Source organism: Caretta caretta, chromosome 28, assembly GCF_965140235.1.
Source record: "Caretta caretta isolate rCarCar2 chromosome 28, rCarCar1.hap1, whole genome shotgun sequence".
In the NCBI taxonomy this organism is placed as follows: domain Eukaryota; kingdom Metazoa; phylum Chordata; order Testudines; family Cheloniidae; genus Caretta; species Caretta caretta.
In genome coordinates this window covers 4977734-5004865 of record NC_134233.1, presented here as the reverse complement: position 1 = coordinate 5004865, position 27132 = coordinate 4977734, and the positions used below count along the sequence as shown (strand labels likewise).

Here is a 27132-nt window from a genome sequence, read left to right as displayed (position 1 = left end):
AGCAGAGCCTCTCCCCAAGCCTCTGGGAAAGACCGACCTGCCTTGCGGGGCGGGTGTGCAATTCCTAGCTTCTCCCTCCCTCCCGGCTGCTGTTAACGGGAGGCAAAGACTTGCAAAGACGGGAGGAAGCCTGGCCTGCCCCCTGCCCGAACAGCCAAGCAGCCTGGGGGTCCTCCCCCCGCCCAAGAACTGACACCGCAGCCAAGAGTAGGGGGGAAGATGCCTTGTTGAGAAGAGCAGGTGGAGCTGGGGGCAGCAAACTGGGGGGGGGGGCAGAGTCTCTGGGGGGAGGGGGCTGCTTCTAGGCCTCCTCGGGGTCCAGCTGGTTGAGGGTTTGGATGTCATCCAGGAAGCGCTTGGGGGTCAGGATGTGACTGGAACCTGGGGGAGAGAGAGGTGGTTGGCAGTGGTGGGCACAGTGAGGCAGGTATGTGGCTGGCATCACCATCACCCCCATCCTTGCAGCTGGACCCTGCTCTAGTGCAGGAGGGGAGGGACTGTCTCCTATCCCCCTTGGCCTGGCACCGCACCCCTCGTGCCGCTGTACCCTGCACAGCCAGGCAACAATCCACGCGCTGACAGTGTTCCTCACCCTTGGGTCTTCGAGGGGTGTGTGCAGGGGGTGAGCCATATCCCTATGGGAGTTACTGGGGGTGTCTGACTGGGGCCCCACACATGGTCCCTGGGCAATGAGAGGCCTGGGGAGACAGAGGCCAGGAGATCAGGCGGCTAGATACAGGCCATGTGGGGCAAGCACATCTGTTCCCAGGCCCCTGGGTGTGGGAGGACAGAGGGTAGCATGGGAGCCCTGTGGGTGCTGGGCAGGCAGTTCTAGGGTCTCCCCCTCCCAGGGGGTCCCAACTCTCCCTGACCTGGGCATTCCAGCCGCCCTTTCCCCCAGGACTCGCCCCACTCACCGATCACCACCTCCCACTTGCCCTTGATGGCCGGGGTCACTTCGTAGGCACAGCGCATCTCAGACATGGACACCCCACCCAGCACGTAAATGATGAGGCGCGGGCCCGTCCGGTACTCGGCCGCTGGCTTGTTCTTCTGCCAATGCCTAAAGTGGGTGCTGGGGGGAGAGAGGGGCCGTGTGGATACCAGGGCTCGCTGAGGGAATGCCAGATGGAAGGGCAGGGCCTGGAGGAGGCTGCGGGGCAGGCCCTGCCCAAGGGAGTGGGACAGGAGTCCCAAAGCAGGCAAGAGGGAGTAGGGGAGGGTGGCACCTGCGCTGGGCTGGGGGTCTGTCTCAAGCTCGGCCAGTCCCTTTCCTCCATCCTGGGCCCTGGTGTGTTGAGGGACTGCTGGGGTGCGGGGGACATGGTAAGAGGGTTCCAGGCTCTTGGACATCCCCTCCCCCGTAGAGGGCAGGGTCCTGACCACACACTCCCAGGCACAGAGGCTCCTACACTCTGGGGTGTGTGTGTCAGGGCTCTGCCCCCCACAGCCCAGCCAGGCTCAGCCTTACCTGACAGCAGCCTGGGAGCTGGTGGTAGGGACCGGGTCCGACAAAAAGGGCCACAGATTCTTGTCCAGTTTGTCCTCAATGATGTCCTGGCAGGGGGTGGGGGGGTGGGGGGAGGACAGATCAGCAGGGGCCAAGCAGCAGGAACCTCGGATCTGGTGGCCAAGCCAGGCCCCATTGGGGTGGAGGGGCTGGTACGGCTCCTCACTGAATGATTGACAGTCCCTGGGGGGAGCAGCCTGGGGCCCTCTTTCCAGGGGGGGACATGGGGAGCCAGCAAAGAACACGCTGACTCCTCCAGTGATGCCCCCCCATCTCCACACATCCCCCTCAGCTGCTCAGTGCCCTGCTGTGAACTCCCCACCCATCCACCGTTATGAGGAGGGCGGAGACCTCCTGCAGCCAGATCCAGGGCCCCTCATTTGAGGGGTGGGGGGGGAGAGGCAGTGGGCTGCCCTCAGTGTCCCTTTCCTGCTGCGGGCAGATCCAGGCCCTGCCTCTTGCTCCATGAGGTGTGTCCCAGGCACGCAGGGGACCCAGGATATGATACATCCTAATGCCACATAATAGGGGCTTTTACATTAGTCTGCTGCATTGACTTGTACAGGGAAGCTTAAGGCCTGCCAAGTTGTGGCTGGCGCAGAGAGGGGGCACCCTGATTGGATTAGGCGTGGGATTGAGGCTACCGCTACTGCCTGCCCCAAAATCCCACAGGAGGAACCATCACAACACTGGAAGAAGGGGCTGGGAGCCTCCCACCTGTGATCTGCCAGGGACAGGAGCTCCGGTCAGGGGGTTAATTCTTGGCCTGGAGGAGCCCCAAGCCAGTAGGTTGAAGGCAACTAAGTGTGCCCCCCGCCCCTCTTGAGGAGTGCCCCACAGGACAGGGCGATGAGGGGCTCAGCCCCCTGCAAGGGTTAGGGGATGGAGTGACCATGTCACCTCTCACAAGCTAAGCAGGTTTGGGCCCAGGCAGTGCTTGGATAGGAGACCTCCAGGGAAAAGCTACTGGGTGCTGGGGGGTGCGAGTGAGTCAGCAGAGGGTGCTCTATGACCCCAGTGCGGCGCTAGGGGGCGCTGTACTGCAGGGAGCAGGCGGAGGGCTCAGCAGGGGGCACTCTCCCCTGGCAGTCAGTGCTGCCCCAGTGCGGCGCTAGGGGGCGCTGTACTGCAGAGAGCAAGCGGGGCGGGGGTCTGCAGGGGGCGTGACCAGGACTGTGCTGCAGGAGTTCATCCTTTAGATGAGCGTCAAACAGCTGCTCCTCACTGGAGGTTAGGCCAAGGACCCTGCCAGCCATTCAGATTCCAGTGCCAGTCATGACAGTGTGCTGCCTGGATCCCCTGCACTTCCAGCCCCACACACTAATCACCTCCTGCCCTAGACTCTCGGGCAGCGCTGCTGGGCAGCTGTTAAGAGCTGCCTGCCACTCCTTAGGAAGAATTCAGCCCCGGTGAGGGACCGCTGTATAAACCGCCCATGGCCCACCCCAGCGGTGGCAGCATCTCAGCACCGAGTAAGACAACTCCCCTGCACTCGTGTCTATGATTTAAGACCCCTAAGGACGGCAGCAGGAGAGGACTCTCTGATGAGCCCCTCACATGGCTACAGCCCTGCACAGATACAAAAGTGTGGATGTGCATCAGCCCGCGATCCACAAGCCGCCTTTTACCTGTATCCGCATCCTCACCGGCAGCAGCTAGCGAGGGTGGGGAAGGGGTCTCGCAGGGAAGGGGCAGCGTGGAGGGGGCGGGGTCTCGAGGAGAAGGGGGCAGTGTGGAGGGGGTGGGGGCTTGGGGGAAGGGGTGTCTCATCACGTGCCCTCCTGGAACAGAATGGATCCCTGAGCGAGAGAGAGAGAGAGAGAGAGAGAGGGAGAGGAGGGGAGAGAGACTGATGGGAGAACAGAGCTGCTTCCCCCCATTCGCCGCATGGCCACCCCAAGCAGTGGTCACCAGCTCCAGCTAGCTGGTGATCTGAGGTCCTGACTTCCAGTATCCTCTGCCGGGGCAGAAGAAGTCACCCCAGATGGGGAGTAACTCGGGGGTCACCCTCCTATGGGGAGGGCGTCACCCCACTGTACAGGGACAGAGGCCACCTCTGTGCTGGGAGTAGGTCACTGCCATAGAGGGGCACCTCCAGGATGGCCTGGGCTCCCCTGTGCAGCACAGATCTGCCCCCTGGCATGGGTACAGCTGCTGGCCCCTGGCCCCAGTCCCTTACCCCAGGCGTGAGAGAGATGCCCAGGAACTGCAAGTTGTTGATGATGTCTCTCTGCTGCTGGATGTTGGCATGCTGGATCAGCTTGGTGAGGTTCTCCTTGTCCACACCTTCACGGGGAGAGACAGGTCAGTGCTAGCACCCCGGGACGCACCCACAGCCCAGGCACACGAGTCCGTGGCCCCAGGAGTCCTAGTTCCCTGATCAAATCCTGAGATCCTGCTCTTCCCACCCCTCTCAGAGCTGGGGGTAAACCCAGGAGTCCTGGCTCTCAGCCCCCCTCTAACCCACTAGACCCCACTGCCCTCCCAGAGCTGAGGATAGAACCCAGGAGTCCTGGCTCCCAGCACCATCCGCTCTAACCCACTGGACCCCACACAGTTAATGATCGAATTTAGGTTCTTGCTGCTCCTCCCTCAACAGGTTCTCTCGGGCGCTGGGGTCAGGGGTCTCTCTAGTTCCCCCTGGCAGTGCAATGGGAGCCCCCATCCCCCTGATCTGGGCTCCCCCTTCTGCGGCCAGTCAGGTGCAGAGTCAGAGCCGAGGCCTGGCTCTTAAAGGCTGTGAGGCCTTGAGCTGGAGGGAGGGCAACGTGCCCCACCCCTGCCCCCCCAAACCATTTACTGCTGCTTAGTGCAGACGGGGAGGCCTGGCAACTCCACAGCACCCCCTGGCCAGGACACTGGGCAGCCAGGCAGCCAGAGGAGCCCCATGAGGGCACCCTGGCCTGAGCAATGGGCACAGGGGCAGTGCCTGAGCAGGGCTACAGGAAGGGCCCCGGAGCAGGGCCCTGCCCCACCGAGCCAGCATGGGATAGGAACCGATGGGGGAAGAGGGACTGTGCCAAGTGTCAGGGTCAGGGAGGTTCCCCAGGCCATGGTGAGTTTGGGGAAGGGGCTGGATGCAGCAAGAAGCAGGGAGCTGCTGCAGGGATGACACAAGGGGTGGGCAGGGGACTGGTTGCAGGAGGCTCAGAGACACAACATGGTATCTGAACAGCCTGCAGGAAGGGAGGGAAGTCCCCCCTCCCTGCAGAGAATGGGCCGGGGGACTGCTCCAGGTGTGTGTCTCTCCATCCCCCCTCCCTGCAGAGAACGGGCTGGGGGGCTGCTCTGGGTGTGTGTCTCCATCCTCCCTCCCTCCCTGCAGAGAACGGGCTTGGGGGAGCATGGAGGGCGGACACTGCTCGGAAGGCAGTAGCAGGGAGCAAAGGCCACCAGATCTGACCCCAGATCTGACCCCAGATCGGAGCATGGGCGTGGCGCACTGGCAGGCTTGCAGGCACCGAGAGGTGGGCAGAGGGAAGACAGGGCTGTAAAGCCGGGCTGGACACAGACCCTGGGAAGCGGCTAGCCGGGGGGCGCCCTGCATAGCAGGAGGGCTTGCCAGTCTGAGCAGTGCTATTCCCCACCAGCCCCACAGGCCTGGGCCCCACCTCCAGGAGCACCCCCCTGCAGCAGCAGGCCCCGCAGTGCTCCCCCTGCAGGCCTGTGGCATTACCATTCTTCAGGAAGATGTAGATCAGGATGATGCGGATCTTGTCGTAGGCCTGCACGCTGGGGTCCAGCAGGACAGGCAAGATGATCTTCATGGGGTCCTTGATCTTCTTCCCGTCCACGTCCGTCCCCATAGCCAGGTCCTGGGGGCAGGGGGAAGGGGGCACACACACAAGGCCCAGGTCAGGCCACTCTGCTTCCTCCCGCCCACGCAGCAGGATGGGAGATGTGACGGCCCCCTGACCCACAGCTCGCCTACCCCGTGCCAGGGCCCCCTCCTCCCTGGGGTCAGCTCCCTCTGGGGTGAGCAACTGGCCCCCAGGGAGTAACCCGAGCCCCATGTCCTCTTTCTGCACCCCTGGTGCTGCATGGAGGGGCTGACCCTGGCTCCAGCGAGCCTGCGGCTCTGAGACCCCTCTCTCCGGGCTGAGTCCATGAGCCAGACTCTGCCCCAAGCCAGGCTCTGCCCACAGACCCACCTGCTCCAAGCTGCACAGCTTCTCCACTCTTCCTTTGAAGTGCTGCATGCAGTGCTCGGCCAGGTTCAGATGCGTGGAGTACTGCGGGAAGAGACCGGGGCACAGGGGGAGTTTACCGTATCACTGCTGGTCCAGAGCACCTGCACCCACGGCTTCTCTGTTAGTCACCACGAGGTTGGGGGCTTGGAGATCAGCAGGTGTCGGGGTACCTGTGCCAGTGGCCAGGAGCTTTCTGTTGGCACATGGCTCAGTGGCACCAGGAGTGGCTCCAATAGGCTGGTTTGGAAGCCCACCAAGGCCCTCTCCCGAGAGCTGCAGCAGCAAGGCACGGGCTTTACCCAAGGGCTGCCCTTGGTGGGGCTAACGTGGCAGCTCTGGGCACTGACAGGCAGGCTGCTGCCCATGGTGCCACACAGCACCTGGGGGGAAAATGGCTCTGCCCAACGGGACAGGTCAGCAGCTCTCATCAGGCAGTAAAGCGGAGTGCCACAGAGTGCCCTGCCCCCCAGGAGAGTCCCTACTGGCCCTCACCAGCCCCACAAGAGCACCCTGCCCCTCCCATCAGCCCCACTGAATGGCCTGCCCCCTGCCCACTAAAAGCCCAGCCCCGTTACCCTGTTCAGCTCCTTCTGATACTGGGGCATCTTCTTCAGGATCTGGGACAGGTCCTCGATGTTGGCCTGGAGGGAGGCGGTGGTGATATCCCGGCTGCTCCCAGCGCTTGGAGCCCCCTGCAGGGCAGAGGCAGCAGGGCGGGTCACTCAGGCCATGCGTGGCTGCGGCTTAGGTTAGACCTGCCCTTTCCAGGCCAGCTGGAACGAGACGGGAGCCCCGCAACCCGAGCGCCCCTCAAGGTGTAAAGCAGCAGCGGGCCAGGGAGATGCCAGCGTTGGCTCCCTGCAGCTCTCCCTGCACGGTCCCGATCCTGCTGTCTGACCCCGCCCCATGGGCCTCTGCCCTCCCCCACTGTGGGGAGCTCCAGAGCTCTGGCTGGGGGGCAGGGGACTCCACATACACCTCTAAGCCCTTTACAGGCAAACCCTGGGAGCAATGGGACAGCCCCCCCACCCCCGCCAACCCCTCCTGGGGCAGCAGGGAAGCCTCCCCTCCCCATCAGTGGCAGTGGGATGGGTCCCCCTGTCCCTCCGGCCTGAACTCCCCAATCGCTCCCCCCAACCCCTGCCGCACCTTGTCCGTGGTCAGCCTCTTGCTCTCATAGAAGGTGCGCAGCAGCTCCGTCACCTTCCTGCAGCAGGGAGAGGGGTCAGGACGGAGCCAGGCACTGCCTTGGAGGTAGGGGGTACCCTGTCCTATGCTACAGGGGATGGAGCCCCCGCCCCACAGGCACCAGGGTTCTCTGCCTCAAGAGCCTCAGACAGGCTGGGGGAGGCCCTCTTCCTAAGTTACCCCAAGGCAGAGTTCAGTGCACCTCTGGGGGCTCCTGGCGCCCTGCTGGGGGGGCCTGGGGGCAGCGGCAGGCCCAGCAGGAGGTCGGTGAGGGACTCACTCAAGGGAGCTGTAAGGTGCATGGGGAGACCCTGGAATCGGGGGAAGACAGTGTCCAGGGGGATCCCCAAGAGGAGATGTGGACAGTGGCTCTGGAAGGGAGCGCTCAGGGGTCCTTTGGGGAGAGGGGCTGGGTCCAGGGGGTCTCAGCACTCAGAGAGGAGTATGTCTGAGGGACAAGCTCCAGCACTGGGTGGGAGGGGGAGGGGGGCCCTGGCACTGCGCAGGAGAGGGCTGTGTTGCGGGGGGTGGGTGTCCCTGCACTGGGTGGGAGAGGAGTGTATCCAAGGGGTAGTGGGGTTCCAGCACTGGGTGGGAAGGAAAGGGGAGGGGTGTGTCTGAAGGGGAGGATGGGGGAAGTCCCGGCACTGGAAAAGAGGGGGAGGGGTGTGTCAACGGGGTGGGCTGTCCTGGCACTGGGTGGGAGAGGTGTGTCCAAGGGGGGAGTCCTGGCAGCGGGCGGGGAGGGGAGGGCTGTGCCAAAGTGGGGGTAGGGGGTCCCAGCATTGGGTGGGGAGGGGAGAGGTGTGCCGAAGGTGGGGGGGAGTAGCAAGACCCGGAACTAGGCAGGGCACAGAGGGGTGTGTCCAGGGGTGTCCTGGCATTGGGTGGGGCACCGAGTGGTGTGTCCGGGGGGGTGATGGGTCCTGGCCCTGGGTGGGGCACGGGGGGGTATGTCCAGTGGATGGGCGGGGCATGGAGGGGTGCGTCAGGGGGCAGGGCCGAGCGCGCTCACTTGGAGACGTCAGCGAGTCGCTGATGCCCATCGTCTCGTACCTGCAGGGGGGAGATGGGGTCAGGCTGCGGCACCCCTCGCCCAAGCGTGGGGGCTGCGGAGCAGTGCAGGTGCCTGGGCCACATCCCCCCCAGCCCGCCTGAGGAGGGGTGCGGGGCGCCCCCTGCTGGCAGCCAGGCCCTACTTGTAGGTGTCTTTCTCGATGCTGAGCAGGTCGTAGGCCATGGCCTGGTAGGTGAGCTCGTGCAGCAGTGGGGACACCAGGTCGAAGCTCCGGTCCACGATCAGCAGCTGAGAACGGGCTTTGTCGGGGCCCTGGGGCAAAGGAGAGAGAAACCCGTCACCTCCTGCTCTGGCAGAGGGTTCCTGGCCTGGCTTACACGGCACAATCCAATGGGCCCTGGTGGCCTGAAACTTCACTACCCACCCTCTCTGTGGCCCAGCCCCCAACCCCAGGGGGAAGCCAAGAGACACCCCCAAGCTAGCTGGGACGTGCCCTGGGGTCCTGCCCTGACCAGCTGCACTGCAACGCCCCCTGCAGGGACGGGCTACCTGCCCCTCATGCAAATAGCAATGCCCCCCTCCCCCAAGCATGCTCTCTGCTCGTGCCTCTCCACCAACGGGAGCATGCCCCTTACAAGGCAGCTCCCTGACTGCCCCCTGCTCCATATGCTGTGTGGGGACGGGGGGAACTACACCAGAAGGGCCTGGCTAGTCTATCATGAACCAACACCAGGCCCAGAGACTCTTTGATACAAGGTCCCAGAGGGGGACGACAGGACATTATCCCTAAGCCCCACCTTGCATCTGAGCTGGGACCCCATATGAAGCTCTAGCTCCCCAGTCCCAGCCTGTGTGGCCCCCCATTGTCACGGAGTCCCTGGGCGATGCTCTGGAACTGCTCCCCATGAAGCCAGTCAGGATTCTGGGGCAGTCGCCTTTCTGTGAGCAGCCTGTCTTCAGGACACGCAGCTCACACAGCTTCCACCTTCCTGGGTCTGACCTCGGAGCATTCAGCATCCTCTGCCCCTCCGTGCGCTTCCCACAGCGAGTCCGCTCAGGCGGGGCTCCTGGGGAAGCCAGAGGGTCCTGCACCCCAACTTCGCAGTCAGACGTGACTCTCAGCCAGCCAGTAAAACAGAAGGTTTATTAGACGACAGGAACATGGTCTAAAACAGAGCTTGCAGGTGCAGAGAACGGGACCCCTCAGCTGGGTCCATTTTGGGGGGCAGTGAGCCAGACAACCACGTCTGCACTTCACTCCATGTCCCAGCCAGCCCCAAACTGAAAACCCCCTCCAGCCCCTCCTCCTCTGGGCTTTGTTCCTTTCCCGGGCCAGGTGGTCACCTGATTCCTTTGTTCTCCAACCCTTCAGCTCTCACCTTGCAGGGGGGAAAGGGCCCAGGCCATCAGTTGCCAGGAAGCAGGGTGTTGGCCATTCTCTGTGTCCAGACTCCTGCACACACATGCCCTCTAGGGCTCTGCAATGATCATACACCCTTACTCCACCCCCTAGATACTTAAGAACTGCCTAGGGGAAACTGAGGCACCCCCACACTATTCAGAGGAAACATTAAGAACAGTCCCACTTCGTCACATCTCTCCCCCCTTCGAGATCGAACTGAGCGGGGTCACTTTAGCCGGTGACCTGGGGAAGTTCGAAGCCACCAACGTTCCCATGGATGCCCCAGCATCTCTCCCATTCCTTGGTAGGAGTTACACCAGGCCCTTCCAGTTTCACACCCTCCCTTAGGTCAGGGGTGGTCGATAGCACTCGCAGGCCGCATGTGGGAAGGTTTATGCAGCCCATGCCCTTTGGCCACCCCAAGAATGTCTCCCCATTGACCATCACCTTCTACTCCCACTGGAGGTCCGAGGGGCCTGGCCCCAGGAAACTCCACACAGACATATAGGTTGGGGTCAGGAGTGGGAGCCTGTCCACATCCCCAACCATCTGGCTGACGGAGTCTATGGCCTTGGGACCCAGCAAGGGAGCTAGACACCGGGGCTTTTCCGCAGGGTCCCCTTGGTTCAAATCGCCAGCCTGTTAAAAGGCAGTGAGGTGGGCATCCACACACACCCCCTCCTTAACCAGGGGCAGCAATTTAGTCTCGAGGTTCCCTGCGGAACTGGCCCCCCGGGATCTATCCCCACTCACCCCGGGGAGGTCCCCTAGGCCTCTCCGCTCCCCCACCGCCAGTTCATCCTGCTGCTGCTTCTGCAGCTCTTTCTCGGGCTCTCGCTGTCTCCCAGGGTCCTCTTGCTCTCTCGGACTCAGCTCCAATCCCGTCCGTCTCGATCCCCTGATGCGGAACCCGATCGTGAAGACCCTCGTCTGGTCGGGGACAGGAGTCTTGGCAATGCCTGGCTACCACTCCAGCTGCTACCAGATACTGCTATAGCCCCAGTTGGGGTCAGGAATCTGTTCCTTAGAGCGGTCATCCTCCTCCAGCTGCACGATTAACTCTGCTTTGGTGAACTTTCCAACGCTCAACCCTCTCTTTTTGCACAGGGTTACAATGTCCTTCTTAAGGAGACGGTGACAGGCCATCACTCCGCTCCTCCCAAGTTGTTGTGGACTCACAGGCCCGTGTGTTCTCAGCTCCCCACGGTTTCCAGGGAGAACCCCTAGTGTGCCAGCCCTTCTCGAGGTCACCACCTCTTTGCCAGGGTCGAGCTGCGGACTCCTCCGCCCCTTGGACTGCTCGCTGCAATCCCCAGGGGAACCCTGTTACTGCAGAGTCCTTCTCGCTGGTCACACATTCCCAGGGGTTAACCGCCCCCCGAAACCGCTCCTCTCTGAGCCTTCAGCAGGCCTGGTCCTCGGCAATCCCCCTTCGTGTTACTGCTCCCCAGTCACTTACTGCAGGAAGCACCATCCACGGGGTGCAGTACATCCCACCGCTGACACCAGTTGTCACGGAGTCCCTGGGCGATGCTCTGGAACTGCTCCCCATGAAGCCAGTCAGGACTCTGGGGAAGTCGCCTTTCTGTGAGCAGCCTGTCTTCAGGACACGCAGCTCACACAGCTTCCACCTTCCTGGGTCTGACCTCGGAGCATTCAGCATCCTCTGCCCCTCCGTGCGCTTCCCACAGCGAGTTCGCTCAGGCAGGGCTCCTGGGGAAGCCAGAGGGTCCTGCACCCCAACTTCGCAGTCAGATGTGACTCTCAGCCAGCCAGTAAAACAGAAGGTTTATTAGACGACAGGAACATGGTCTAAAACAGAGCTTGCAGGTGCAGAGAACGGGACCCCTCAGCTGGGTCCATTTTGGGGGGCAGTGAGCCAGACAACCACGTCTGCACTTCACTCCATGTCCCAGCCAGCCCCAAACTGAAAACCCCCTCCAGCCCCTCCTCCTCTAGGCTTTGTTCCTTTCCCGGGCCAGGTGGTCACCTGATTCCTTTGTTCTCCAACCCTTCAGCTCTCACCTTGCAGGGGGGAAAGGGCCCAGGCCATCAGTTGCCAGGAAACAGGGTGTCGGCCATTCTCTGTGTCCAGACCCCTGCACACACATGCCCTCTAGGGCTCTGCAATGATCATACACCCTTACTCCACCCCCTAGATACTTAAGAACTGCCTAGGGGAAACTGAGGCACCCCCACACTATTCAGAGGAAACATTAAGAACAGTCCCACTTCGTCACAGGCCCCCCAGCATCCAGTGGGACAGAGACCACTCCAATGGTCAGCATCTCAGACCCACATCATGGGGGGGCTGGCCCAGCCCCCGCTTCCTGCCTGATCAGCATGCACTGCCCTCTTTGCGCAGCAGGTGGCGATACGAGACGAGCCCTGCGCTCACATGGCAGAGGGCTCTGAAACCGGCTCCAGCAGCCCCAGTGGAACCCAAGCCCACCCAGGAGCACCTCGGCAAGGGGGGGGGGCTGCGTCTGCTCTTTGCTGGGTAGCACAGACAGTCAGGGGTGGGTGGGGTGGGGACGTACAGCCCCTGATGCTATCCCAACTGTCCCACCTCAGTATGTGGCCCGATTTTCAGCCACGCTCGGGAGCAGAACGTCCGACCGGCCACCGCCCATCCGCCTGGCAGGTCTCCATAGCCTCTGGGTAAATGGGTTGAGGCTGACGGGGGAGCGCCTCTCTTGGAGGAGTATCTGGCCCCCACCACTGTTGCACTATCATTGCTGCATCCTGCCCCCCCATGCACGTGGGGCTGGGCAGGGCTGTCACCCCATTGCAGAGGGGGATGGAGGCCCAGAGGGGCTGGGTGACTCACCCAAGGTCACACAGGGAGTCTGTGGCAGAGCAGGGACATGAACCCAGAGCTGGCACCATCATTCCCCTCTAGCCCTACCCAGCCTGGATGGGTTGCTAGGCTCAGCCCCCGCCCCCACCCCCCACGGGACTCTGCTCACACCCTTTGCCAGTTCGGCTCTGCTGGAGGGATCCCCGAGTGCAGATGGGGGCTGGCGTAACCACCGGGTCACCCCACCCTGCCCAGAGCAGAGGGGTGGTTAGTGCACTGGTGGGTGCCACAGCACTGCCTGTCCCAGCTACCCCTCAGGGCTGGCAGCTGGGAAACATCAAGGCAAGAGGGACTAGTGCAGACAAGGCCCCAGGGTGCCGGGACTGCGGGCTGGGTGGCTTTGGAGACCAGAACAGTCGGGTTTCTTAGGCACCTGGACCCCAGCCTGGGCAGCCCAGCCCACTGAAGGTTAAAGCAAGAGGCCATTCTGGTCAGCCCAGAGCCTGGCCGAGCTGCAGAGAAACCTGTTTTCAGCTCCGGGTCTCTCACTCAAGGCCTGTCTACATGTAAACCACTTCAGCTGCTCCGCTTCAGTGACTCCGCCTTTCCCATACCCCCAAGCAACGCAGTGGCACCGACCCAATTGCCTCGTGTAGACCAGGCCTCGGCCTGACCTTGGTCAGTTCTCAGGCGAGAGCTCCCAGCTTCCCGCACTCATCCCCCAGCTCAAACCTTCCCAACCCTGTGTTCTCGAGCTGGGGGCCCTGCTCCAATTCCCTGCTGGGAGCATCCAGCCAGGAGCCATTGGAGCCGGCACGGTCTTTCTGGCCCCCAGGCTGATCTGTGTTGGATTCTCTTCATTTCACCAAGACAGGGAGGTGACACCCCCCACCCCCGGCATGACTCTTACCTTCCCCGAGAATCCTTCCCCTTCACCCCCTGCCAGAGAAGCCAGGAAATATATAGGGAAACTGAGGCACACATCAGATTCATAAAAGATATTACAAACATTCCCAGTTGGTCACAGGTGCACAGTCTCCCAGCAGCTCAGCAAAGGCTGGAAGCAAGAGCAGAGGCAACAGGAGGGAGAGATCTGGGCAGGCCTTGGATTTTACATCACTTTGCTTCTCCTAGGGGGGTAGGAGCTACTGGGTTTCCCGTGTGAGAATCCAGGGCAGGGTGGGTTTGTAGCTCCCCTCTGCTGGGGGTGGGATGGGGATGGCAGGAGCTAGGGGAAGCCCACAGGCCAGGGCTGACTTGTGGCTAAGGCTCGGGAGAGCTGGGTTCTATTCCTGCTCTGGCAGACTCCCTGTATGCCTCAGTTTCCCATCTGTAACACAGGCCACCCTGCCTCCCCTGGGAGGCTGAATTCATTAGTGAGATTCTGATACCATGGTGATGGGTGTAGGAGCACACACAGACAGGAGTGTCCAGGTGTGGAAGAGGCTCTGTGTGCGAAGCTTAGTTCTCTGACCGAACTGCCCTGTTTATAAACAGAGAGATTGTGCTGGGCACACACTTCCCCAGTTGGTGCCTCGGTTTCCCCATCTATACAGAGGGGATAAGGACACTAGCCTTTGTAGAGCACTTTGAGATCTGCCCACAGCCAGTGTTAGAGAAGGGCTGGGGCCATTAGTCCAGCCACACAGGGAATGCTATTGTTCTGCCAACCCCTCAGGATCTCCAAGGGTCTCTAGACCCCACCCCTCCGCCTGCCAGGATCTCCGAGCAGGTTCTAAATCACTCCTCCTTCCTTCTACTTCTCATGTGCTCCCCCGTGGCTCTGTCCCATGGCAAGGGTGTGGCCGACACAGCTTGCTCACCTCTCCCATGCTGGGCTCGTATGCCTTGAACGCCTTGAGTTTGGCCAGCACAGCGTGCGCCAAGTGGAAGTTATCTTCATGGTCCCTGCAGCAAAGACAAACCCTGTGGGTCAGAAACAGCTCCTCCTCGAGGGGCACACGCACTTCCTGTAGGAGGTAACCAGGTACCCTCGCCCTTTGGGCACACTCACTTCCTGTAAAGGATGGCTGGGTACTTCTCCATGGCTCACTCACTTCCTATAGGGGATAGCTGGTACCCCTCCCCCTGGGCACACTCACTTCCTGTAGCGGATGGCCAGGTACCCTTCTCCTTCTGGGCACGCTCACTTCCTGAACAGGATGGTTGGGTACTTCCCCATGGCACATTCACTTCCTATAGGGGATAGCTGGGTACCCCTTCCCCTGGGCACACTCACTTCCTGTAGGTTTCAGAGGAACAGCCGTGTTAGTCTGTATTCGCAAAAAGAAAAGGAGTACTTGTGGCACCTTAGAGACTAACCAATTTAGAGCGTGAGGCACAAGCTGTCAGCATAGTCTGTGTGGTATGTAGATTGTAATGGATTTTTTAGTTATTTGTTATTAGTTATTAGTTAATTGGTTAGTCTCTAAGGTGCCACAAGTACTCCTTTTCTTTTCACTTCCTGTAGCGGATGGCTGGATACTCCTCCAGGGTTTCACACAATGTGGCAATCTGCTCTGCCAGCATCTCCAGCTGCTTGTTCTTTTCGAAAAAGCGGTAGGGGCTGAACCAGTTGTGGAAGGTCTTTGGCTTGTCCAGGGAGTACACCTTGGGGACGGGGGAGAGCAGAGATCAGCCCCCGGTGCCAACTGCTTGCAGCCAGGCCAGCTGTGTCCCATACCGCGCCCCTAAGATGCGCTGTTGGATCAGGCCAGCCTGGTGGAGCTGTAGCGAGCCCCTAGTGAGGGAGAGATCCCTTTGCCAGTGCCACTCCTGTTGTGGTAGAGGGATAGCGAGCCAGAGATTCATGCACCAGCCTGGGATGAAGATGCCCCAGCTTCAGGTCCTTACTTGGCTGCAGACCCCCAGGTGCCCTCAATGTTGGGGGAGGGGGCTTGGCGACGCTTCTAGTCTGGCGAAAGCCCCAGCATAGCCACGGGCAAACCCAGCATCAAGGCACGTCTGCCGCTGTCGCTTATTTCACTGGCCAAACAGAACGAGCCATTGGGACAAACGTGCTTGGACACCAATAAACAGTATCGGCCCATGAAGGGTTTGCTGGCGCAACGGGACGGGTGAGCCAGCAAAGCCTCCTGACGGACACTCAGCTTATACCAGCCAAAGCTTCTCTTGGCACAGCTGGCACCGGTACCCCAGATACAGCTAGAGTGGCGAAAGGACTGCTTTGCCAGCGTAACGGCATCTACCCAGGGGCCCTGCCACCACAGCTGCATCAGTTACAGGGGGGATTTTTTCTCTCATGTCCCTGTAACAAACCCATACCAACAAAGCTTTTGTGTGTAGCCCAGGCTCATGTCTCTCTGTGCCTCAGTTTCCCCATCAATGCAATGGGGCTGACACCACAGTCCTGCCCCTCAGGGGCAGGAGGGGGGAAATCCACTGATGACACAAGGAGGGGATGGGGTGGTTGGGTAAAGGGCAGGCGTGTGGAGTATCGGGCTGTCTTGCAGGCCTAGTATAAACCATCAGTAAGAGCTGGTAAAGCCAGGGAGGCAGGGCCCTCCTCCCCCATACATCTACCATCCCCACCAGGTGCAAGCCAGCGATTCCACCTCTCACAGGGTGTGAGCAGCCAGCTAGTTCCTGCTGTCCTGTGCTGGCGTCAAACCCGGGGCCCTAGAAGGGAAAGGTTCCCCCGCCAAACCACATGAAACAATAAGGGTGTGGTGTCGTACGTCACCATCTGCCCCGCGGACCTGCTCCTCCAAAGCCCGGCCACCCCTCACCTGGCTCTCATAGGGCAGGAAGGCCATGTTGATCTCCTTGAGGGTTTTGATGACCTTGGTGATCCGTGACTTCCTCAGCTCCTTGAACAGAGGCTCAGGACAGGCTGCAAGGCAAAGGCAGTGGGTGGGAGTGACAGGCACAGGGCTCAGGACCCCCAGCACAGCGCCAGCCCCCACGGACGGGGCCAGGACGGGCACAGCAGGGGCAGTAGTGCTGCACGCTTGTGGGGAACCTGGGCAAGCCAGCAGGGCCACACAGCATCAACGATGAGTCCAGCCCCCCCGAACCAGAGTCATGCCGGGTTCTCGCCTTCTGCAGCATCAGCAGCGAGGGGGAGCCACAATCTCTCCGATGCAGCCCCTGTCTCACACCCTGCCCTCAGCCCGCCCGCAGGGCTGAGTGACCGGAGTGTACAACTCAGGATGATGCACAAGGAGGAAGGGGACTTGGGTTCCCCCTGCCGCTGTAATGGGGAGAAGCAGATATGACCCTGACACACTGGGTATTCTGGTGGTGTCCCATCCCCCCACCGAGTTGGGACTGATGGAGCAATGCATGCTGGGAATGGTAGCAAGAGGCCGCCTTTCTGGGCACACGCTGCAGGTGTCTGTGAGCCGTGCTGGCTGGAGGCAGGCCCGTGGGGGAGAAGGGGGGGGAAGGGATAGGTGGGGTCATTCAGTCTGGCCTGCTGGGGCTGCATCCCCCTGCAGGAGGGCAGAGCATAATCAGGGTGCTGCGCACTGGCCTGCCGGCAGAGAGAGACCCCCCACCCACAGGCTCCAGTGTGCCGCTGTCCAGGCTCCCAGCTGGGGGATCCCCCGACCCCCAATACTCACGGCTGAGGAAGAAGACGTGAGCTGCCTTGTAGTTGAAGGTGGGGGTGCCCTGGAAGTCATTGATCAAAGCCTGCACCGACTGCAAAGCGGAGAGAGGGGGGTTGTCAGCACCTGCCGAGGCCCCTCCCTGCTGCTCAAATGGCCCAGCCCATGCCCAGGCCCTGGGGACTCAGGGCCTAGCATGATGCCATCGGGAGGTGGGCTGGTTTTCACCCCCCTGGCTCTGGGCTCCCTCCCTGCCTGGAGCAGGGCTTGTGCCCATGTGCCCGGGACATCCTGAGGGCCCAGCCACATCTCTTGCTGGCACAGAAGTGTCCATGCCCGGCCACAGATGAGGCCTGGCATTGCCTTGCTGCTGAACTAAGTGGGCTCTGAGCAGTGTCCAGCGAACAGCCGGCCAAGCAGCAATCCCAGGCAACTACCATCAGGGCCCCCTCCCTTCCCAGGCGCCATGCTGGGCACCTGCAGCTTCGCCACGCCAGCTAGCCTGGCAGGGTGTTTGGAACCTGTTCAGACCCCTCGACCGGTCATTGTGACAGGTGAGAACCTGGCTGCCCTGTCCCAAGCCCCAGCTCGCAGTCCTCTCCTACAGCGCTCCCTCCACGGGCAGCCCCTGTGGGTTCTGGGCTTCACCCTGCTCTGCCAGCGCCCCCTGCCCCTGGTCTCCCTCCACTCACCTCGCTGCTGCAGATGCAGGAGCCTCCTCCCCAACAGCCCCTGCTCCCTGAGCCTCTGCCTCAGCGAGTCTCCTTTGCTTTGAGTCTCAGCTGAGGTCGCCTCTCTCCACCTGCTGCATCTGCCCATCCAACCCCCACAGGACTGCACTGCGGAGAGGTCTGGGGGACAGTCTGTGCCTCACGTGGCAAAGAACATGAAGCCCAGCTCTGGGGAAGCAGCCTCTTGGGGAGCCCTGACTGGCCCCATTCCCATCCTGACGTTGTGCTGCGCATCCCCCCGGACAGCGCCACCTCCAGGCAGCACTAGGAGCTGTCCCGGGGTCTTCCCTGCTCCCCATCCAGTTGCCCCAGGCCCGAGCTCCTACCTCCTCCACTGGGCTGAGCAGGTAGACGGCCTCCAGGCTGGGGATTGGCTCCCGGCACTTGTTAATATCTTCCACAACTAGGAGAGAGCAGACACTGGGCGCGGGTCAGTGTGTCCTAGCCACCCACCCCAGCCGCTCTCCACCAGGATGTGGGGAGGGGAAGCCAAGGGCACAGTGATGTTCGCTGGCAGCAGGCCGGGGCGTTCCAGAGGCGACAATGCAGCAGCCGCTTCGATGTGGGGCCGTGGGCTGCGATGCTGCCACAGTATGGAGCAGGGAAGGAATGGCCCTCTGTACTGTGCTGGGGGCACCCCGCTAGAGTGCTGGCTCAGCTCTGTGCCCCTCAACCCCAAGGGCTCCTCCACCCTAAAGCAGAGAGCCAGCATTCGCCCTCCCCAGCCAGGACCCTGCCCACAGCATTGGGGAGGAGCAGCGAGGAGTTAGCGGGAGTCTGAGAAAAGCGGTGAAGAGGCTCCACGGGCTGAAAGTGCCAGGCTAAGGGAACTAGACCTGGCTGGGAAGGTACCCATAGCAAGGAGGGCGTCTAGGGGGCTGCAAAGCGGGGAAACTAGATGCAAATGTGAATGTAGACAAGTCAACTCCCTGACTGTGAGTTGTATCCAATGGGGAGGGGAGCCCTGGCGGGGGGAGCAGTCGGGAGGGAGGGGCCACTCACGTGTGATGCCTTCGTCTACGATGTCGGACATCGTACAGCATGATGAGAGGATGCGCGTGCTGGGGTGGTCCATGATCAGCACCTGGGGTAGCGAGAGGGGAGCGCTCCACTTCGGATGAACTAGTCACTGCCCTGAGCCCAGCTGCCCACCATCATCATCCACGGCACAGCCAAGGGAGCAGAGCGACTGCTAATGGCAGAGCCCTTCCACAGCCCTTTCACAGCAGAGCAGCAGGGCCGGTACCAATCCTGCACTTTGCTGAGCTGACCGTGCTAAGGACTGCGTGAGGAGCTACAGGGAGAGCGGCTCCGAGCAGAGTGGCTGGTACGAGATGTAGGAGACAAACCTGGGACACCCGGCCATTCAGAATGGTTCCATCCTCCTAGACGGGAGGAGATCAGCCTCTTCGCCCAGGTGACAGGGTGAGTGCAAGAGGCAGGGACAGAACAGGAGTCCTAGCTCCCAGTCCCCTGCTCCGATCCACCAGATATCCGCTCCCCAGCCCTCGGACAGAACCAGGATCAGGGCACAGAGAAATGGAACGAGGGGAGTCTCCGTGTTCCCCTAGGAAAGCCCTGTAGGCCATTGGCCCAACATCTCCACCACCTTCCTGCCGTGCCGAATGCTCCCTCTGCCGCACCGGCCTAACCCGCTGCTCCACATCCCCCAGCCCAGTCCATGCCGGGGGCTCAATCACCTGCCTGCCCAATGGTGCATACTGCCCCCATGCTTGGCACTCTCCTGCTCCTCCTCCCACCCAGGCTGATTCACTGGTCCCAGTGGTCTGATCCGGTGTGTGTGTGGGGGGGAGATATGGGGCTAGCTGGACAAGCTGGGTCTGATCCAGTGCAGTGGGAAGGCAGACATACCCAAGCCTAGCTGGGGACGGATGATGGGCTAGACAGAGCAGGGATCTGATCCAGCCTGGAAAAGCTCAGGTTCCTAATGAATCTCAAGAGGCTGGAGGGGGAGGAGCATGATATATGGATACAGCATATCCCCAGGGGGACACCAGGGCAACAGGTTCGGCCTGCTTACCTTCCATTCTCTTTCCTTCTTCACGCTGTGAAGGACAACGCTGAGGATCTCTGCGAGTGAAAGAGATGAGGATCAGTGGTGGGGCTCGGATGGGACGGCTGTGCCTGAGCCAGGACCCACTGGCTGGTGGAAGGACCCCTCGGGGAAGTGGCTCAGAGGCTGCTTTCAGGCCAGCTAGCGATGTGCTCCTAGCCGAGCCCCCAGTCGGCGATCGTGGTGGGGTGACAGGCTAGATGGGCCATGGGTCTGATCCCCCTTCCTTTCTGCCAGGCTGGATACAAGCACAGCTGAACTAAGGATCTGGCCCCGTGCAGCAAGAGAACAGATCCTGCCCAGCACCTCTTGACTGGAGGGGATCCAGGGACCCTCTACAGTGTGTGGGGGACAACAACACAACAAAGACTTCAAATCCTGAGTCCTGCACATAGAACCCCTCCAAGGCATGCCCCGCTCAGAGAACTGCCGGCCTGTCTCCTGGGCACCTTCCACGGCCCAGCTAAGCAATTAGATAGTCAGCTCTTTGGGCCAAGCACCATCTTTTTGTTGTGCCCAGCATAATGGTACCCTGACCCATGACTGGCGCTCCTGGGCACTACCGTAATACACCTAATGAATAATGTACAACACCTTGCAAAATGGGGCCTTGGTCCATGACTGGGGCTCCTGGGTGCTACCATAATACATCTGTTTGTTTTACCCCTACGAAGCACCTGATTCTGGCTGGCCCCGTAGGGCAATAGCCCCACGACCCTGACCTGTGCTCTCACTCCCACTCCTGGTAGCTGGTGTGCGTGAGTGCACTGCCCAACACACTATGTTTCCACCATAACTCAAGCAATGCCTCTCCCTACCCCACCTCTAGCCCATCAGGACTTGGCTGCTCGGTCCTAATGAGGCTCCAGGGGCTATTCTGCACCAGGACGCGCTGGCCTCGCTGCTGCTTTCCTGCAGTTCCTTTACACCTGCGGCATGCGGACGCCCCATTCACTGGGGCACGTGGGGCTCGAGTGCAAGGTAAGGGGCCGGCAGCACAGCCTGGATCCAGACATGGTGAAGGCAGACATGAACCTGCTTTCTCCACGCAACTCCGCCCAGACATTTTGACCCTGAACTGCAGTTCCAGCTCCCCACGCCAGCCCTGGGCTCCCCCCACCAGCTCTGCCAGTGCCCCTCACTACTGACTGGAGCCCCTGCAATCCCAGCCCTTTCCTCCCCCCCATTCCCAGCTCTGCCAGTGCCCCTCACTCCTGTCCACAGCCCTCTGCTATGCCAGCTCTGGTCTGTCCCCCACCAGCTCTGCCTCACTCCTGACCCGCAGCTATTGCAGTCCTGGGTTCCCCGCCTCACGGCTCTGCAGATGCCCCTCACTCTTGTCCGCAGCCTTCTGCTATTCCAGCCCTTTGCTCCCCCCCGATTCCCAGCTCTGCCAGTGCCCCTCACTCCTGTCCGCAGCCCCCTGCTATCGCAGCCTTGGGCTACCACCCACTCCCAGCTCCGCCGGTGCTCCTCACTCCTGACCCGCAGCTATTCCAGTCCTGGGTTCCCCCCCACCCTGCCACGGCTCTGCAGATGCCCCTCACTCCTGACCCGCAGCCCCCTGCTATTCCTGTTCAGAGACCCCTCTTGAACCAGGGCAGTATGGCCCACCCCAAGTGTTCAAAAGTCACATGTCAGGCCCTCCTAATTGTGCGATTTAGTGAGGAAAAGCTAAGAGAAGAGCTAAGGGTTATTAGCACCACCGGCCGTCCTGAACTGTGGGCCACTTTTGCTCTGTCCCAGTTCTGGGGGCAACCATGGAACATCAGAACTGAATCCACTTTCCAAGAGTCTTTTAAACCCCAGGTCTGTGGTCTGGATTTAGCCACAGGCCCCGTCCACTGCAGCCTGGGCTGGAGATTCAGCAGTGGATCTGGGCTTCTGAAGTAACAGAAGTGGGTTGGGCTTCTGAAGTGTAAGGCTTTAACTTGCTCTCTCCTACATTACAGCTATAGCCTACGCCAGCTCTGTGTTGGGGCCTGTGACGAAGTGGGCCTGTTCTTAATGTTTCCTCTGAATAGTGTGGGGGTGCCTCAGTTTCCCCTATGCAGTTCTTAAGTATCTAGGTGGTGGGGTAAGGGTGTATGATCATTGCAGAGCCCTAGAGGGCAGGTGTGTGCAGGGGTCTGGACACAGAGAATGGCCGACACCCTGTTTCCTGGCAACTGATGGCCTGGGCCCTTCCCCCCCTGCAAGGTGAGAGCTGAAGGGTTGGAGAACAAAGGAATCAGGTGACCACCTGGCCCGGGAAAGGAACAAAGCCCAGAGGAGGAGGGGCTGGAGGGGTTTTCAGTTTGGGGCTGGCTGGGACATGGAGTGAAGTGCAGACGTGGTTGTCTGGCTCACTGCCCCCCAAAATGGACCCAGCTGAGGGGTCCCGTTCTCTGCACCTGCAAGCTCTGTTTTAGACCATGTTCCTGTCGTCTAATAAACCTTCTGTTTTACTGGCTGGCTGAGAGTCACGTCTGACTGCGAAGTTGGGGTGCAGGACCCTCTGGCTTCCCCAGGAGCCCCGCCTGAGCGGACTCGCTGTGGGAAGCGCACGGAGGGGCAGAGGATGCTGAATGCTCCGAGGTCAGACCCAGGAAGGTGGAAGCTGTGTGAGCTGCGTGTCCTGAAGACAGGCTGCTCACAGAAAGGCGACTGCCCCAGAGTCCTGACTGGCTTCATGGGGAGCAGTTCCAGAGCATCGCCCAGGGACTCCGTGACAACTGGTGGCAGCGGTGGGATGTACTGCACCCCGTGGATGGTGCTTCCTGCAGTAAGTGACTGGGGAGTAGTAACACGAAGGGGGATTGCCGAGGACCAGGCCTGCTGAAGGCTCAGAGAGGAGCGGTTTCGGGGGGCGGTTAACCCCTGGGAGTGTGTGACCAGCGAGAAGGATTGTGCAGTAACAGGGTTCCCCTGGGGACTGCAGCGAGCAGTCCAAGGGGCGGAGGAGTCTGCAGCTCGACCCTGGCAAAGAGGTGGTGACCTCGAGAAGGGCTGGCACACTAGGGGTTCTCCCTGGAAACCGTGGGGAGCGGGCCTGTGAGTCCACAACAACTTGGGAGGAGCGGAGTGATGGCCTGTCACCGTCTCCTTAAGAAGGACATTGTAACCCTGTGCAGAAAGAGAGGGTTGAGCGTTGGAAAGTTCACCAAAGCAGAGTTAATCGTGCAGCTGGAGGAGGATGATCGCTCTAAGGAACAGATTCCTGACCCCAACTGGGGCTATAGCAGGATCTGGGAGCAGCTGGAGCGGGAGCCAGGCATCGCCAAGACTCCTGTCCCCGACCAGACGGGGGTCTTCACGATCGGGTTCCCCATCGGGGGATCGAGACGGACGGGATTGGAGCGGAGTCTGAGAGAGCAAGAGGACCGTGGGAGACAGCGAGAGCCCGAGAAAGAGCTGCAGAAGCAGCAGCAGGATGAACTGGCGGTGGTGGGGCGGAGAGGCCGAGGGGACCTCCCCGGGGTGAGTGGGGATAGATCCCGGGGGGCCAGTTCCGCAGGGAACCTCGAGACTAAATTGCTGCCCCTAGTTAAGGGGGGGGTGTGTGGATGCCCACCTCACTGCCTTTGAGCAGGCTGGAGATCTGAACCAGGGGGACCCTGCGGAAAACCCCGGTGTCTAGCTCCCTTGCTGGGTCCCAAGGCCACAGACTCCATCAGCCAGATGGGTGGGGAGGTGGACAGGCTCCCACTCCTGACCCCAACCTATATGTCTGTGTGGAGTTCCCTGGGGTCAGGCCCCTCGGACCCCCAGTGGGAGCGGAAGGGGATGGTCAATGGGGAGACATTCCTGGGGTGGCGAGATCCTGGGACAGAGAGAACTGGTGTCAGACCCTGGGTGGTGCAGCCTCAGAGGCTGAGGGCCTGTGTGAGCTGGGTGAGGGTCCCAGGGACGAAGCCCCTCGCCCTGCCTATGGCCCAGATCCCTGTGCAGACCCAGGAGGGGTGGGGCTGGCTGGCCGTTGGGGTGCCCCAGGACACCAGCTGCGAGACCCTGTTGTGGGGTGACTGTGTCTCTTTGGGACAGGATCCAGGCCCTGCTCCTGTAACTGCCGAGGGTTTGAATTTGAATCCAGGGAACCAATCGGTGGAGAGGGAAATGGTCAGTGAAAATGCAGATGACCTGGCTGGCAGCAGGGAGGAGCCACTAGGCTCAGGCTACCTGCCTGCCTGTAACCAGACCCCTGGGACTCGGTGGGACAGAGAGATGCTCCCTGCCCCCTTGCACACCAGACTGGGGACTCTCGCTGGCTCTGATGCAGTGAGGAAAGCAGTGGCCTGCCCCCACTGGGACAGCAAGGGCAGTGCTGAGCACAGTGGGAGCTGAGACCCCAGCTGAGTGGGGGGAGACACAGGCAGGGCAGGGGATCTGTGGGGAGTGGCAAGGTGCTTGGTAAGGGAAGTTTGGATGAGCCTAGGCAGCCTTGTGAGCTGATGGCTGTGTCCAGTCAGCAGGGTGGGAAGGCGAGGAGAGTGGAAGATGAGAGTCCCTGGACCTTACCTGTTAGCTGGGTGGAGAATTGGGACAGTGAAGGAAATGGGTCTCTCTGTCAGGGGTATTGACTTGCCTATGGAGGGAGCTACCCTGATCTCCAAGCAGTTGTCTGTGACCAGCCTTGTGTGCTGGGACAAAGGGAATGGGATCCCAACCTGTGTGTCTGGTAAAGGAGAAAGTGTGTCCGGCTCTTCTTGGTCTGTGGAGCAGACAGAAGGGGCCTTTCAGCCTGTGATGGTTGAGGGTCATGCAGTTGTCTCAGAGCTGGTTCTGGATTCAGCTAAAGCCCAGGAAGGGAAGGGTCCTAAGTTTCTGTCTGCTCGGGAGAATGGCCCTGTAACTAGGTCGCATCCAGTTAGGGTCTATGTAAAATCCCCGAGACCAGACAATTCTGGTGCTTGTATTTTGCCTGTTGCTAGTGTGTTGTTGGAAAGGGTGTAGCAACTCTGTCTAATCAGGGTGAGATCCTAGCCAGGGCACAAGGAGAGCAGGAAGGTGATGTGATTGTGGAACCTACTGAGGGTGTGGAAACCTGTAGCAAGAAGGAAAAGATTCCTGAACTTGTGTGTGGCAAAGGGAAGGAGAATGCTTCTAACCTTTTATCTAGGAAGTCTGTAAGTTTGCATGAAAGGGGATTGTGTAGGAATCCGCCTGATGGGCCAGAGGTGATTCTGGATGTAAGGGAGACCCAGAAAGAGTCTGTAGTTGCTCAGGAAAGTGTTCCCCTAGAGCAAGCCCTAGGTAAAGAGGGTAAGAGCAGAATTTCTGGGAGGGGGTGAATTGTTGCATAGAAAAGCCCTCGGGAAAGGAATCCTCATGGAGTCTTTGCAAGCAGTTTACTGCCACTGAAGGGTGTGAAAGTGATTTAATCAAGAAAGTTTCAGTTCCTAACAGCCAGAAATTTTCTGTTGTGAATGGATCCACTGACTTTCCTGTTGAAAGATCCAGTGTGGAGAGCTTTGAGAAGGTCTCAGATGGAGTGAAAGCTATTAAGAAAGGTATACCGTCCTATAACCAAGTGGCTGTGTTTGGCCAGCTTGTTGGGGAGACAAGGTTGTTGGGAAAGGGATGTCTCCATGCTAGTTCTGTAAGTGAACAGTATGTGGCCCAGGTCAAGATGGGGGCCCTTAACCAAGAGAGCCCGAATTGCAGCCCTCCAGACTGGAGCTCTGGGAGAAAACCCAATCCCAGTTTGACCCCCTGGGGTTTTGGGGTGGCCAAAGGGCATGGGCTGCAGAAACCTTCCCACATGCAGCCTGCTAGTGCTATCGACCACCCCCGACCTAAGGGAGGGCGTGAAACTGGAAGGGCCTGGTGTAACTCCTACCAAGGAACGGGAGAGATGCTGGGGCATCCATGGGAACATTGGTGGCTTCAAACTTCCCCAGGTCACCGGGTAAAGTGACCCCGCTCAGTTCGATCTCGAAGGGGGGAGAGATGTGACGAAGTGGGCCTGTTCTTAATGTTTCCTCTGAATAGTGTGGGGGTGCCTCAGTTTCCCCTATGCAGTTCTTAAGTATCTAGGTGGTGGGGTAAGGGTGTATGATCATTGCAGAGCCCTAGAGGGCAGGTGTGTGCAGGGATCTGGACACAGAGAATGGCCGACACCCTGTTTCCTGGCAACTGATGGCCTGGGCCCTTCCCCCCCTGCAAGGTGAGAGCTGAAGGGTTGGAGAACAAAGGAATCAGGTGACCACCTGGCCCGGGAAAGGAACAAAGCCCAGAGGAGGAGGGGCTGGAGGGGTTTTCAGTTTGGGGCTGGCTGGGACATGGAGTGAAGTGCAGACGTGGTTGTCTGGCTCACTGCCCCCCAAAATGGACCCAGCTGAGGGGTCCCGTTCTCTGCACCTGCAAGCTCTGTTTTAGACCATGTTCCTGTCGTCTAATAAACCTTCTGTTTTACTGGCTGGCTGAGAGTCACGTCTGACTGCGAAGTTGGGGTGCAGGACCCTCTGGCTTCCCCAGGAGCCCCGCCTGAGCGGACTCCAACCGGCTCCGCAACCGGCCCCCAACCGGCTCCGCACTCAGACCCCCCGGCTCCGCACTCACTCTTGCGCACCACCGCCTTCACCCCGGACGGGGCCATTTCTGCCTCTTGCCACGTCCCCTCGAGCCCTATGGGTAGAAGTGGGACTCAGCTGTGTGCGGGGTGGGGCTGGAGTCAGGACTCCTGGGTTCTGCCCCGGCTCTGCTCCTGACCTTGGGCACGCCCTGGCCTCTCCCTGCCATGCTCTGGGGAGTGTCTGTGACACTGGGCCACAGCCCCTAGCGACGCTGAAATCAGTCACTGGTGGACGGGCCCAGCCCCCCCCAGTGTCACTGATGGACGGGCCCAGCCCCCCCCAGTGACTGATTTCAGTGTAAAGCAACTGGGGTGCTGGCGGGTCGATGTCTGCAAGGCTGAAGACGGCCGAACGCCGCAGCCCCCCACTTCTGGCGCTGCGAGGGCTGGGCCTGGGCACCAATGGGCAGGCGACCAGTGACAGGGCCACGCAGGTCCCCACTGAACCCCCACCTGGTCACGTGGGGCGCAGAGGGAGGCGGGGGCCTCGGGCAGGGTTAAAGCGAGGACTGGGTTGGGGTAGTGGGGCCTCAGCCCACTCCAGTCAGGGCCCCCCACTGAGCTGCAAGTCCCCCCTCCCCCCAGCCTCCCCCCATCAGCCAGGCCCCTCGCCCCCCCTCCACCCAGCCCCCCTCAGCCAGGCCCCGTGTTGCACCCAGGAACAGGGGCAGGTCGAATGGAGCGAACGGCCTCTGCCCGTCTCGCCCCGTCGGGAATGGCGTCCTTCAGCGCTGCCGGGGGCGGGGAGGGCCGGAGGGAAGGGACTGTACCACTGCTCAGCCAGTCCCGGCCCTTCCTGCACGGAGCGGCGGGAAAACACGGTACAGCCCCAGCCGGGGTGGAAACAGTCTGAGGTAAAATTGTCCTGGGAGCTGCCAATGGCGGGAAAAGCCGGTTGGATCCAGTTATGACTGGGCCACGATCACCGTAAACAACAAGATGGCGGTCACAAGATGGCCGTTCAGACGCCATCTTGGATTGCTGCTCTGTCTTTACAAACCCCATATTGACTTTAATATACACATATTTTAACAGACTATAATCCTATAAGAAAACACACCCAACAGTATACAGAGCAGTATAAACGAGTCATTG

General features: G+C 60.7%; 1 protein-coding gene across 1 annotated transcript; it reads right to left on the bottom strand.

Annotated features, from left to right (window-relative positions):
* Window positions 1-285: 285 nt before the first annotated feature.
* On the bottom strand, window positions 286-26771 carry LOC142070221 (syntaxin-binding protein 2-like). The gene is given in 20 exon segments (XM_075123768.1): window positions 286-381; window positions 918-1075; window positions 3284-3309; window positions 3690-3796; window positions 5187-5325; window positions 5662-5742; window positions 6276-6392; window positions 6850-7018; window positions 7169-7199; window positions 7904-7944; window positions 8043-8218; window positions 13932-14016; window positions 14570-14718; window positions 15858-15961; window positions 16695-16773; window positions 17737-17813; window positions 18413-18494; window positions 19452-19501; window positions 26025-26090; window positions 26693-26771. Coding segments are annotated over 19 exon segments (1788 nt in total). The 5' UTR covers window positions 26062-26090; window positions 26693-26771; the 3' UTR covers window positions 286-301.
* Window positions 26772-27132: the final 361 nt, after the last annotated feature.